The sequence below is a fragment of the Colias croceus genome, chromosome 2 (assembly GCF_905220415.1).
Source record: "Colias croceus chromosome 2, ilColCroc2.1".
Lineage (NCBI taxonomy): Eukaryota > Metazoa > Arthropoda > Insecta > Lepidoptera > Pieridae > Colias > Colias croceus.
In genome coordinates this window covers 10,548,925-10,563,349 of record NC_059538.1, presented here as the reverse complement: position 1 = coordinate 10,563,349, position 14,425 = coordinate 10,548,925, and the positions used below count along the sequence as shown (strand labels likewise).

At 32.2% G+C, this 14,425-nt stretch overlaps 1 protein-coding gene across 1 annotated transcript; it reads right to left on the bottom strand.

The window, feature by feature from the left end:
* Positions 1-196: 196 nt before the first annotated feature.
* LOC123704693 (protein lifeguard 4-like) lies at positions 197-4,557 on the bottom strand. The gene is made up of 5 exons (XM_045653125.1): positions 4,400-4,557; positions 2,643-2,806; positions 1,938-2,043; positions 1,286-1,437; positions 197-775 (listed from the first exon to the last, which is right to left on the bottom strand). Exons 1-5 carry the CDS (start codon positions 4,463-4,465, stop codon positions 523-525), a joined length of 741 nt encoding a protein of 246 aa, XP_045509081.1. The 5' UTR covers positions 4,466-4,557; the 3' UTR covers positions 197-522.
* Positions 4,558-14,425: the final 9,868 nt, after the last annotated feature.

The following is a 14,425-nucleotide window of genomic DNA, read 5'->3' as shown; positions in this document are numbered from 1 at the left end:
TATTTATATCTTACTTTTTACTTAAATAGTGCTTTTCCACAATAATGTGAGAGGATGTGTAGCGAGGAATGTGTTTGTAAATAACCAATAGTATCGCTTCAAACGCGATTTCTAAATAACCAATCATATGCACCCTAATTCTCTGAAGCAAGAATCAGGGATGGATAAAAGGCGGTATAAAATTAAAACAAACGAATTTTTCCAAACAATATATTTGCAATTGGACATTGATATTAAATAGTTAAATAATGGCATAATGTGCTTACTTCATACATATAAAAATAATAATAATCAAAACTAAATTCATTCGTGTTTGGAAAATAAACTGACATTACTTTCACTCACAGCCACATTTACGGAAAATAAAGTCCAATACAATAATACGATACAATACTAAAACCTTTGCAACAATAAATAGCACCGGTGAATAAAACCGATATTTATATACAATATCAAATATAAATCTATACAGAGAAAATATAATTTTTAAATTTGTGAGGTAACAGTTACAATAATACTGAATTAATTACGATTTATTTCGTTTAAAATGCGCAAAATATACAGGAATAAGTTGAGGATATCCATGTATAAGTTGATTGTGGCCAGAATGTATTCTTCTGGGGACAAAGTGGTCATTAACTGTTGCGTGTCGAAAATTAGGAACAGGCCAAAGAAAATGGCGCCTGTGAATGATAGAGCGACTTCGAACGCGGAGCTTTGTAGGAAAATCTGTATCAGCCCACCGATTATAAGCACGCTGAGTCCGGCTACGAGTCTGAAAATATCACAAATATAATTTAAGAAAATACATATATTGCAAATATTTAAAATGTAGTTAACAATTTTATAAACAATTCATTGAACATAAATTAAAATTATTATTGTATGACATTGTTTTGTTTTTTTTTAAGAATCCAAATAATAAAGGTGCTTAGAAGAACCAAATGTTTTTGAAAAGTTGGTCAAAAGATGAATAAATGTTTAAAAAAACGCATAAGCTGTATAAGATCATTGAGATATACATATGGAGACGACACCGCCTACATCACTTATGTTATCTCACCATAAGCCATATGGCTTAACTGCACCCTCATTTTTTATATGTTTTAAAGTGAAACGCATCAAATATGCCTTCGTGTGAGTACCTAACCAGATAATAATTTTTAAAACTTAGTTAGAGCATAAAAATGGCGCACAGATTTTGTTCGTGGTGTCTCCTCCATACGTAGTAATATTATCTCAATGTATAAGATGGATGATTTTTTGTTTAAATATTTCAACTTACCCATAACCTACAAAGGAAAAGTCCCGTTTAGTGTTGAAAGTGAAGAGCGTCAGAGCGAACACCACAGTAAAGGTAAGTGCCAGAGCTTGCAGCACTATGAACGTGTCGAAGTAAGATACAACTACGCCGATCGTGTAGGCTTGTATCACTGTCTGGAAGTGAAATATTCATTTAAAAATCTGTGTATACTAGCTATACAATTATCTTTAACTAGCTGTTCCCCGCGGTTTCACCCGCATTGCTCCGCTCCTATAGCCTTCCTCGATAAATGGGCTATCTAACACCGAAAGAGTTTTTTAAATCGGACCAGTAGTTCCCAAGATTAGCGCGTTCAAACAAACCAACAAACAATCAAACACTCTTCGGCTTTATAATATTAGTATAGATATATTGAGTTCTTAAATCCTACACTGGTATATGCATTGTCCTTTGCCTAAGGTTGGCAGAGACGGCTTAGAGCGATAAGGCAAAATTAATTAATGTTTCTTTTTAATATAATTAAATAAAAATTACTGGAAAAGTAAGTCAAGCAAAATATTTTATTAAAACACAAGTCATGACCAACATTACTGTTTAAACTTGCTTACTATCTAATACTAAAGAAGAGTTAAAAAAAAAAGGTTTATTTAAAAACATTTCTTTATATACTTACAAATCCAGCCAATAGATAGAGGTTGGCTGGGTAGTCCCGCCGTTTTGCGATCAGTGCGAACAGTGTGACCATGCTCAGAATGAAGGCGATGAATACCATCCACTCACTGAAAACAATGATGTTATGAGAATTCTAGTTGTGCTCTGCAGTTTTACCCGCAGTGCTCCGCTCCTGTTGGTCTTAGCGTGATGATATATACCTTTAGCCTTCCAAGATAAATGGGCTCGAAATAATTTTTCAAATCGGACCTGAGATTAGCGCGTTCAAACAAACAAACTCTTCAGCTTTATAATACTAGTATAGATAGATTGTTATTTTTTTTTATATATATATCTTCAATTTTTTTTATTCAAGTGATGGCTTTTTAGTAAATTCAATAACTTAATAAAATTAAAAATGATTTTAGGAAAGTTGATAAACACATACAGTGGTGTTTATTTATAGTAATAGATTATGGATAGTACACTAACATTAATTATAATAGATATTCATTAATTTTTCCTAAAAGAATTTGATTGATGAGAATCAATTTATTTTAACACAAAAGCTGCAAAGTCATCATCTATACAGTGATAAAAAATAGATCTAAACCATGAATATTTTAAATTAATTGAATCTTTCGGGTAAAAGCAATACTTTCAATCTACTAGTTTACTAAATAAGTGTCTTAAAAAAGACCATCACACAAATGAAACCATAACCCACTTGGAATGTATGAAGACTTGTACAGGTTTGACGAGCAGGAACACGGCGGCTATCGCGACCGTCACAAGCAGTTGTATCGTGAGCAGACTGTACACTTTGCGCACGAAGCCCAGGCGGATCTCCTTGTCTGCGTTCACCACATTGTTGCGGTATGCGAAGTCATCCTGGAAGAGAAGAATTAAAAAATCATCATCATTGTCCACCCATATATATCCCCACTGCTATACATCACTACACTACATCGCTGGCCGATTGTGGGTTAGTAGATAGTCGTTTTCCTCACAATGTTTTCCCCTTCACGGTTCGAGCAGTGGTGAGCATGAAATGCACAGATAAAGATAAAATTCTGTCCGGAAATCCTAGCACTTAACTTATCATATACTTGATGGCTTAAAAGTTGATGTCGATTACAACGAAAATTATATTTTTTATTTAATAAATAAATTACAAAATGGAAATTTTCAAAAAAATATTTTTGTGGTTTTTTTTTACTTCCTTAATTTTTTTTTTGAAAAAAGACAGTAAAAATGCCCTATGATTTTTCCCAGTTATTTTGCAATGTGCTACTTAATGGAAATGGTTGTGCTAATTTCGCTAAAGAATGTTTGATTTGAACATTGAAATATCAATTAATAAATAATTCTGAAGAAAAAGTTATGAGTAGAAGAAAGCTGCTATAAAATAACTGTTGTTCTGCCTTACTCTAATCATATAGGGGGAAGAAAAATATATTATCTTATCCAATTTTCAGACCTACCCAATATGTATGAGACAAAATTTCATTAAAATTAGTCAAGCTATTTTGAAAGAGTTTAACTTTAAACACAAATTTTATATACCTATCAGATAAATATTTCATGAAATTATACATTTTTTGCATTGTTATTCAATTTAATTGAAATTATTGGAACTGATTATTTATGTATAATATTTCCTAGAATAATAGAGTATTTTATCTGTTATCGTCTTTTGCCAGTATTGATATGAGGTAGCAATGTTTTGGTAATTTTATTATTAATTATGTATTAATTTTGTGCAACAAAACTTACAATTCCATTTAAGCTGGGTTTTCATCTTTAACGGTAACAACTGAAAATAGTCATTTTATGTTGTTTTCTTCATTTTAAGTTGGAGTTTACGATTGTCATTGAATTGAAAATGTTTTCTAACATATTATGTAGCTATAATGTCATAAAATTTGTGTATATTTTGCATTGCTTATTATTTTACACAGATTTACCTACTTACCTACACCAGCTTATTAGGTAGTAGGTACTAGCAAATATATATAACCCGTTATATATGCATATATAATAATTGAATCATATTGAAAATAACATTATTTTTTATTTGCGTAAATGTAAAACAATATGGATAGATGTTGACTTTTAAGATTATGGATGTTTATCTTATCAGAGCACAGTTAGTGATATAAGTAAGACAATATGGCAAATTTTAGAGTATTTTGATGTAATTAACATATTAGTGTGACGTCACATCGATTCTATATTTTTATGGTTGATTTATTTCGAAATGAAAGTTCTAATTACATTAGGGTTTTCCCCGAGGTCTTTATGAAATACGTCGTGATTACTCCTTATAGTTAATTCTTTTATATTTCATGTAGGTCAATGTAATTGCATGTTTACCTATAGGAAAAACAATACAAATAATACGACGTGAAGTAAATAGTTAAACTGTGAAGGCCATCTGGTGTAAACGAGATCGAAGAAATTGTATACAAACTAGTGTATTACCTCGATGTTTCCTTTCTCCCCAAGCTCGCAATCTTCTTGAGCGTACATTAACGGTATACTAGCCATTTTAAATACACTGAATCAGTAGTTTTCACAAAATAATATTTATTTCACCACTACCTATTTGTTTGACCTGGCGACGACGACAGTTGACATTTGCCAAGTGACATTGACAATTATTACAAATTACAATATTGCAATCAATAAAAACTAGTGCGGACAGACAAATCATTAGGCACTTAGGCACTAGGCATGATAGGTATGAAGAATTGAGGCATGCCATGTCTAATTTTTATTTAATATTTAAATTTTAGTTTATGACTAGTTTTAACTTTTACTCCAATGTTTATAATCTGCAGTTTGTTATTAATTAAAAGTGTGGGTAATGTTGTTGCCTGTTTTAGCAAGGATAACATTTTTTTACATTATAGGTAGTTTCTTTTAATATTCCATAAACCTTCACACAAAGATGAAGAAAGGCACCTACTAAGCACACTACTAAGTAAATAGGTGTTCTGGTGTTTTTGCACTTAATTGTAATTCAAACCGCAACACTACTTTTGTTGATATTGAGCGAAATGTAATTTTATTTACGTAAGATCAAGACATCAAGGCTAAAAAAAGGCAAAAAAAAGTATGGCACTCATTGAGATATACATATGGAGACGACACCGCCTACATCACTTATGTTCCGCTCAACATACGCCTTATTGCGTAACTGCACGCTCATTTTTTATTTGTTTTAAAGTGAAACGCATCAAATATGCCTTCGTGTGTGTTACGATCCCACCAAAAACATAAATGTAAAAATTGGAGCCGAGTTCAATCGTTGACTAATTTGCCAAAAAAAGAAATGAGATCTAAATGTGTGCCAAGTTCTGCAGACAGTCCAGAAATTTATTTACAAGGATTTATTAAGTTCTTAGGTTGACTGAAAACTCAATTGTTTTATTTTCCCTTAGAGAACAATGTTTATTCCAAAATATAACTTTTTTAATTTGAATAATATAATTATTTTCACAAAGCAAACAACTAATGACCTATTGAACCCCATAATTTGATGAGGCTAGTTTTTAGAACCTCTCAAAATATAAACAGTATGTAAAACTAGCCTCATCAAATTATGGGGTTCAATAGGTCATTAGTTGTTTGCTTTGTGAAAATAATTATATTATTCAAATTAAAAAAGTTATATTTTGGAATAAACATTGTTCTCTAAGGGAAAATAAAACAATTGAGTTTTCAGTCAACCTAAGAACTTAATAAATCCTTGTAAATAAATTTCTGGACTGTCTGCAGAACTTGGCACACATTTAGATCTCATTTCTTTTTTTGGCAAATTAGTCAACGATTGAACTCGGCTCCAATTTTTACATTTATGTTTTTGGTGGGATATCATTACTTTTTGTACAGAAAATTACTCTGCAAATTTGATTTACTTTATGAATATAATACTTTTTATATACGATTTTTACTATTTTTTCTTGCGGTTTCTCTGTATGGTTTGTTTAGTATTATTTTCTATATTTTCTTGTATATTATGAATGTCAGCGCACATTGCCCCGTCATTATCTGCATTTTTTTAACCCAATGAGCCCCGAGCGGCCCGATCGGGCCACGACACAATAGATTTTCTATTGTGTCTGTGATTCCGGGGGCTGAGTTAGACTAGTTTTCTGTTTAAAAGATTACATGATTTTCTAAACATCCAGCGTGAATTTGTACACACACTATTACCAAGATGCAAAGATCGTTGTAGAAGAATCGTCGCCTTACTCCATGACGTTACGGTATTGCTATGACGCGATCTTGAAATTTTACTCTAAACGCGCCTAAAGATGTTTCACTTATATTAATATTACGCAAATTAAATCGTTTCGACCTTCGACGAAGCCTTCTTCCATTACACTGAAATTAAAACTAAACTAAACACTCATAAATAAAGAATAAATAAATGTGAATATGTAAAATTATATATTATTTTTAACTGTATGAGCAATATTTTTATTACAATTTTCTTTTATTTTACGTTTAATAACAGTCTTGAATAAAGAAATCATGCAATCGAAGTAATCCGCCCTAGCGATACAAGCGCGAGTGAGTGTGATGTCAGAGGCGCTTCGAATCTACAGATGTTTCGTCCTAAAATATGTAAACTTCAATAATCTATATCTCAGTCATTTATTGATGGATTTCAAAATTTTTTTCGGCCACTGATTAGTTTTGATCTATTTTTTAAGACTAGTAAGGTGAATATACTATTTTCTATTTTTTTAAACTTTTCCATTTTTCCATACAAACAAAATTAATGTCATTGAATAAAAAATTAAATACAAATAAATTCAGTATTTTCTGATTTTTTCCTTTGTACACTCACTATTACCTAGTTGATTACAAAATTTGAACTTTCTAGGTCATCTGGAAGTGGGTTAGGTTTTGTATATGTCTATAAGTCAGTCAGTCTTAAAAATTGCGATTTTTGGATATTAATATCTACGCAACTGGTTAATCTGTATTTATGAAATTTAAGGTTCTTGTTTATCTTGAGGTCCTCTTGATATGTACCAAATTTGGTTTATTTAACTTAAATAGTTTTCGAGTTATAAGGGGGTGAAAAGTGGCTCGAAATGGTTCGTGTAAATATACACACGGCTGCTGCTCGCCAGTTCTCTTCGCTTGAACTCGGCTTGACACGCTGCCGCGTGTCTAGATATTGCACAAATAATACGAGAAAGTGCAAAGGAATAACTTTCATCGGTAAGTACCTAACTAGATAATATTTTTTAAAATTTAGAGCAAAAAAATGGCGCACAGATTTTGTTCGTGGTGTCTCCTCCATACGTAGTAATATTATCTCAATGATGGCACTCGGGGACTGCCGCGGTAAAGCTATTGCATAGCATGCCTTCAAGCCACACCTCCGAGCCCGTCGGAGTGGGGAGCGTGAGGTTTTTTCGTTACGGAATTTCTCGATTCGTTTCCCGCGCTCAAGGCCCGCGATAGAAGCTATGCAATAGCTTAATAAAAATGAAATACATGATATTATGCTGTTGGGCAGCCCTATCATAATGATTTCCTTTTAAAGATGAGCGCCAGTTTATGACCTATTTTATTATTATCTTAATGTAGAGTACAGCCGTAAATGTTCAGCAGTTTTATACGATGCATTTACTTTCATCCATTAAAACGATGCGCTTGCAGGAATATTAGGGTTGTGTAATTAATATTTTAAATTCATTTTAAATATTAATTTAAATTTTGAATAATGCTACAGTTTTATTATTCTACTAGTTCAGGGTTTATTTTACAATCTGTTGCACTAGATTGTTGTTAACTTGTTATTAACTCTATAGCATTTTTGAAAATGTTCACATTTTTTTAAACTATAATATATTATTAGATATGTATTTCAAATCTTAGATTATGGACATTATAAGCATTTTTTCTGTTAGTTCTCTTCATCAGAAAGTACTAATTATTTAAGTCATCATATATATTATTTAAAAGATATTACTGAAAAGTATGTTCAATAAGTTAATTAATATATTTTGGCTTTTTGCAACTGAGATAATTTACTCTGGTTAAACTCGTTTGAAGTAGTAGAGCATAGGTACGCAATAAAATAGTAATTACTACTCGACCTCACCCGTATAATAGTAAAGTTTTAATGCCTGTAAAATAATGTTCGTTCATCAATAGATGATATAATTAAATAATATGGTTATGTTAACGAAGAATTATGTTTATCTATTTATTAAATGTTTTCTACTAGTTCATAGTACTAATTTTAGCGAGGTAGGTATCTACCAAAGAAAAGTTCCTTAGTCATGCGGTATACGGTCATACGGTAAAAGTTCCCTAATCATAATAACAGGCTTTTTTGGTCATTTTGGTATTATCATCATCATCAGCCCATATATATTATGTTGCCACTGGTGGGACACGGGCGTCCTATGAGGGTTACCTAGCCATAATCCACCACGATGGCCGCATCACGGTGACACCGCGCAAATTAATTGAACAAGCAATTTATTTCCTGCACGCTCGAACCCCGGACTTTTCGACTTGAAGTCCGAGGTGCTCACCACTGAGCCACCACTGCTGTATTTTGGTATAGGTACCTACTACCTACTACCTAGTCACATTATCGAGTAATACACACACCTCCGTCCAAACCTGTAATTTAATTTAAGAGTGTTTAGCGGTATAAGTAAAAAGTGCGGGGGAGTGAAGCTGTGAACATGAGTAGGTATTTATATTAAATTACAAATAAAATATAATACTTCCCATTTACGAAGCTCAGTGACCTAGAAATACAATTTTATTGTAGCTCTCAAGGCCGAGTAAGATTGTAGAGTATTATTGTTTTGCAGCAATACAATAGAAAGAAATATATTTTCTTAGCGAATTTTATTTTTCTTTTTATTAGAGTATGAATAAAAGAAATTAAAACTATTTTTAGAACGTGATTGGTGATTGTTTTGTGTTTTTGTACCATTGTCCGTGAGTTTTGTTCCCAATTCAGGCCAGAATTATTTTATACAAATTTTCGCGTTGACGCTGAAAATATAGTGTTTGAAATGAAGTATAAAAAAGGATCATATTATCAAGATTTTTATCATGGAGCGATTTAAATTTAAAATTTTATTAGGTACTCAAAACTATATGACCTGAAAAGTATATGATCATAATATTATTGTTAATTAATAAATAAAGAAAAAATAAATATATTGAGATCTCTTCATTGTAACATACATTATAACTGATGTTACAATTTAATGTAGCCAGGATGACCTGTATTTACTCCTCTCTGGACACAAAACGTTTACTTTTTACTCGTAAAGGAATGAATTTTCTTTAAAGGTACAAGAAAATAGTACTTAATATAAGTATTATATGCGTTCCGCCTCTCTTTTTGACGTTATTTCAAAAAAAAACCTAACCTAAAAACCTTACAATTCCAAAGCTAAAGGTGACATTCCACCGTTCTCATAACGGTGTGAAGTATTGGTTTATTTTTAAACGACCATTAGAGCGCAGTCGACAAGTATCCAAGAAATTTAATTAGAGTTCTTGCGAAATTAACCCAATAAAGATGTCGAGATAAGAGTTTTCGGGAGCAGTGTGTATTCTGCAACCGGTCGATATGATTTTCGTCGTGCGATATTTTATAAGTACCTATTACAAAGTTGGGTAAACAATTAAATTTTGTATAAAATCTATAAATGATTAAGCAAGCTGAAAAATTCATAATTAAATGAGCCCGTTTTTCCTTATCCCCTCGTTGGAAAATAACTTCTGTGGAGGTATAGGTCATAATCTACCACCTTATCTTTTTTAAGTGGGTAAATCTTGCATAATATGCCCACAGCCCCCGGGGAAGGAGCCGTGGGTTATGTCGGATTTTTACCGACCTAAACCCGACTGTGTTCCGTCGAGCCGCAAATGATGGGGCCGCGGGTATTGTGTCGAATTCTTCCGCGACATAATCTACCACCCTGGGCGATTGGCAATTGCAGGTTGGTAAATGTTAATCGTCGAACGTTTTCATTATTGTATACATAATATAATGTTATTTTTCTCACGAAATTTTCCTTCTTGATTGGAGAAGTGGTTATTAACCCATAAGTACAATGTTTGTTAAAATAAAGTATGTATGTTGGAATTTCATGCTATTCTATTTTGATTAGATATCAGCATCAAATTTACGAAAAATTACTAAAATAATAAGTATTGGCGAGATATATTTGAGAATACCCCACCAACACTGAAAAATGGCCGCGAAGGTATTCCACGCGACATTTATTTGTAATTAAATTCTTTCAATGTTGCGTCTAAAAATAAACGTGATTTCCCAATTTTAGGGTAATATTTTAGTGGTAAGCATCATTTTTAAAATAGGTCCATATGTATTTTATATCAGTGCTATTTGAATGAGTGCAGCATGATTTAATTAAAATATTTATTAATTTCAACGTTCCTAAAATTTGATTTTTGTATATTTACCTCTAAAATGTTAATATTTATCACCACAGATCAATGAACGATACTTAATTGTATAAAATATAATCTACCGTAGGCTCAACGTTGCATACTGCATTGTGCTATAATATTCCGCATTGCGTCCGATGCACTCGCAATTAATAACCTATAAGTAACGAAAAAGATGACCCCAATATATTAAACGTAGTGAGCGAACGAGCAAGGGTCGTAGGTATATTGTGAAATAAACCGGCGTTATTGGGAATGGAACGGAGATTCTATTATGTTTGTATGGTCCTGTGAAGAATCTGATTATTACAAAGAAGAATATGACAAAATATTTTTCAGGACGAAGATGTTTTATAGGAGCTAGTGGTAAATATTTCGCAATAAAAGGTACCGGTGCCTATGTTCTTTCTCAGGGCCTAAAGATTGTCTGTGCCAAATTTCATCAAAATCGGTTGAGAGGTTTAAGCGGGAAAGCGTAAAAGATAGACAGACAGAGTTACTTTCGCATTTATAATATTAGTAGGAATTTTAAGAGGAATGTCGATAACGTAACAACTAAACTAAAATAGTCCTTACTTATTATGGAATTAAACAATAAAGCGAACTTAATAAAAATCCGTGTCAAACGTTTTAGCTTGAAAAAGAGTGAAAAACGAAATTACTCGCAGTTCCAATTGAGCAACTGCACACGTCCAATTTACGTTGACCCACCCTATGTAGAACTCCTATTTGAAAGATATAGTCAAAGGTAATGAAATACCTGAGTTCTTCATTAAATGGATCTCGCTCACGGATGCCGGACGCGATTCATTTGAAATTTGAATTTGGACCCTATTGTATTGTTTTCATCTGGTATTTAGCGGTATTGTTCAATTTTCCGCATGAAAAGCGTACCATTTCGCGTTTACGGTATAGATACAGAGATGTATTGTTAATTCCTGCAAGCATTGTTCATTAAAAATTAAAATTAAAACTTTTTGAAATTAAAGCTGGATTATAATAAAACACCCCTTCACGTATGAAATTTAAGGAAATTTCTGTCACTCAATATTTTACAGCAAATCTATAAAATATAATATGCTGCGTAAAGTATATGATATAATCAAGTAAAACAATCATTATAGTAGTAATCGTAGATTTTATTTAGAATGTAATATTTACTATGTAAACTTATGAGAATGAGAATATTATTATCAGTTGCTCTACATGTCCGTATTAGCATTTTGACCTTTACGTAATAGGAATTAAGTCTGTTTTAAATGTCAAACAGATTGGTCGACTTTACATAACCGTAGTACCATGATGATACCTTACCATTATTCAAATTGTGCAATCATTTGATATATAGCCTTACTCCATGTAATATAGTTTATTGATTGGACAATATCAGATTCGTAACTAGACTGCTGGCTAACTTTGGGGCCCTATTTCTTGATGTTTATGCAGTCTTTTCCTAGGGTAACATCAGATCTGAACCTTCGGGCTGTTTATAACTTTAGGGCACCCAATTCTTCATCTATATGTGGTTAGTCTTTTATTGAGCAATATCAGATTCGAACCTTGCCTTGTTTACAACTTTGGAGCATCATGTTTCCAAGTCGGTTGCTTTCTAACACTGCTCAGTAACTTTAGGGCCCCATTTGCATTCAGTTGCCCCAAGTCCGGCCTATACAGGTATATTTTCAAAGAGTTATTAAAAGTTGAATGCGGATAAACGTTGTATTACGGTGTGAACGTTTTATTGTTATCGCGATATCTGCAGTGATCGTTTTTGGATTGAATCCAATTCACCTGAACATGTAAAGCCAGGTGATTAATTTGAATATTCATTGGCGCATTTTATTCAAAGCTAGATGCGGATGAAAATGAGTTCAATGTAAAATAAGGTAATGGTAGTGTATCCATATATATGTCTCTGTGAGGAAGATAAGCATATAAATACTGCGTAAATATTAAGTAAGTATCATTTAGCGTCTTTTTGAACCAATTTCATCAAAATTTAGCACAGAAAGAGATTTATCGATTATGAAATAGCAAGTTGAAATTTATGCTGTGCAAAAACGAGGAGACGTGAAAGCTACTAGATAAAAAAGGTAATTATTTATTCTATTGACTCAAACATTACCTGAACTAAATAGCTTATAAGTATAATATAATTAATACGCTAATAAGTTAAAGTTACACTTTTCAAACTGAAGTTAAACTCTCGAGTTTAATTTTAAATGGCTCATCCAAAAATATGTGATATGCTCCGAGCCAGTCCGGTTGTATTGCGCAAGCAAATTTAGGCAATTTGCTTCGTTTAATTAATATGCGGTTTGGAAATATCTCCGATTAAGCTTGCATACAACTGAAACAATGTGTAAGCACAAATGTTCAGGTTATTTAAGCATTACATGTTTGAAGGAATAAATTGAATGGAAAGCGAAATTAACAGTTGAGTGAACCTATCTTCTCCTATTTTTCCTGACTTTTTTATCGCCATGTTAATATAAATCTTCTTATTATCTTTCGTACAAATCATTAAGCGTAGAATGGTTTACTAATCGAAGCCCTTTATTTCATACTGAAAAGTAAACGCGAAAGAGCGATTCATGAAACCCATACATACCAACTTACTCATACTATAAAATATAACATATAACTTACTTAATCATATACCTCTACAGCAATAACAGTGCACAGAAATATACATAAATGTATTGCATGACCCAAATAAAAACAAAGTCATCAAGTCAAACTAGTGGAAGTTAGATTTGTTTTCATCACTATGACCTCTTAACGACAAAAGAGATAGCTTATGCAAAAGTGCTTTATAAGTATGTTCGCTACGATATTAATTTAATCTGTTACAGGGAGGTATTTTAGCGGGGCCCTATGATTTTGTATGGAAGTATTGAAAAGTTTTCATGATATTTTAGAAGGGTTAATTTAATGGGGTAGGTTAGAAGGTTAATTTGCAATTGATGAGCACTGCTAAGATTTTGGTGAGTGTATTGCGAAGATTACATAAAGAGATGTCTGGAAATATTATCTTATTCTCTCTAGAAGAAAATAAAAGGATTTAGTATAAAAATTTCTTGCTCCCTAAATCAAATCAAATAAAAAAATTCAATCTATTACGTCATGAAATCACTTTAAATTATTTGGGACGCCATTAATAATATTCTTGATATAGAAAGGTATTAAAGGTACTATATACATCTAAAAAATACGACGCACTACTCCCCGGGCCCTTGTACATTCAATCCAGGCCAGCCTCCCTGAAATTATTACTTTAATATCAGTTTACCGGTACACTCGACCGTCGCTCCATCACTATAATGAATGTATTATTTACATTGCCTGTGCTTTATGTGCGATGACGTCATGGTTTTTATTAAAATCACCACTTTTATATAGATTGGTCCGCGGCACAGTTTTCGGTTTGATGCTTTTTGTTATATCTTTTGTTTTACGGCGGCTTAGCGATTGTCAAACGTTCTCGATTCATTGGTGGATATTAAAATTGGCGTTAAATAGTAAATACTACGATATTAAACAGTTTTACTTATTTATCACTGAATGAACATTAAAACGATATAATCCCTACTTATATTATAAATGCGAAAGTAACTCTGTCTGTCTGTCTGTTACTCAATCACGCCTTAACTACTGAACCAATTTGCATGAAATTTGGTATAGAGATATTTTGATACCCGAGAAAGGACATAGGATAGGTTTTATCCCGGAATTCCCACGGGAACGGGAACTATGCGCGTTTTTCTTTGACTGCGCGGGCGAAGCCGCGGGTGGAAAGCTAGTTTATTCATAATTCTTTAAAAAATATATTGTACATTTTATGTAATCACTTTCTTACTATGACTTAATTTGCCTTTTCTATATAATAAGTATTGTACCTATATCTAAAAAAACTGCGATAGTCAGCAATCCCTCATCAATTACTTATATTAACATAAAAAAAATTGTAGATAATAATGAATATTTATAACTGTTTCTTATATTAATCGACATGTAATATAAAACGAGAAACAT

Excerpts from the sequence above, each read along its gene's own strand:
- LOC123704693 (XM_045653125.1), bottom strand. The coding sequence starts at position 4,465 with ATGGCTAGTATACCGTTAATGTACGCTCAAGAAGATTGCGAGCTTGGG. Across the intron at positions 2,044-2,642 it reads CAAGTCTTCATACATTCCAA|TGAGTGGATGGTATTCATCG; the intron begins GTGGGTTATGGT and ends CATTGTTTTCAG. Across the intron at positions 1,438-1,937 it reads TCTATCTATTGGCTGGATTT|ACAGTGATACAAGCCTACAC; the intron begins GTAAGTATATAA and ends TTTCACTTCCAG.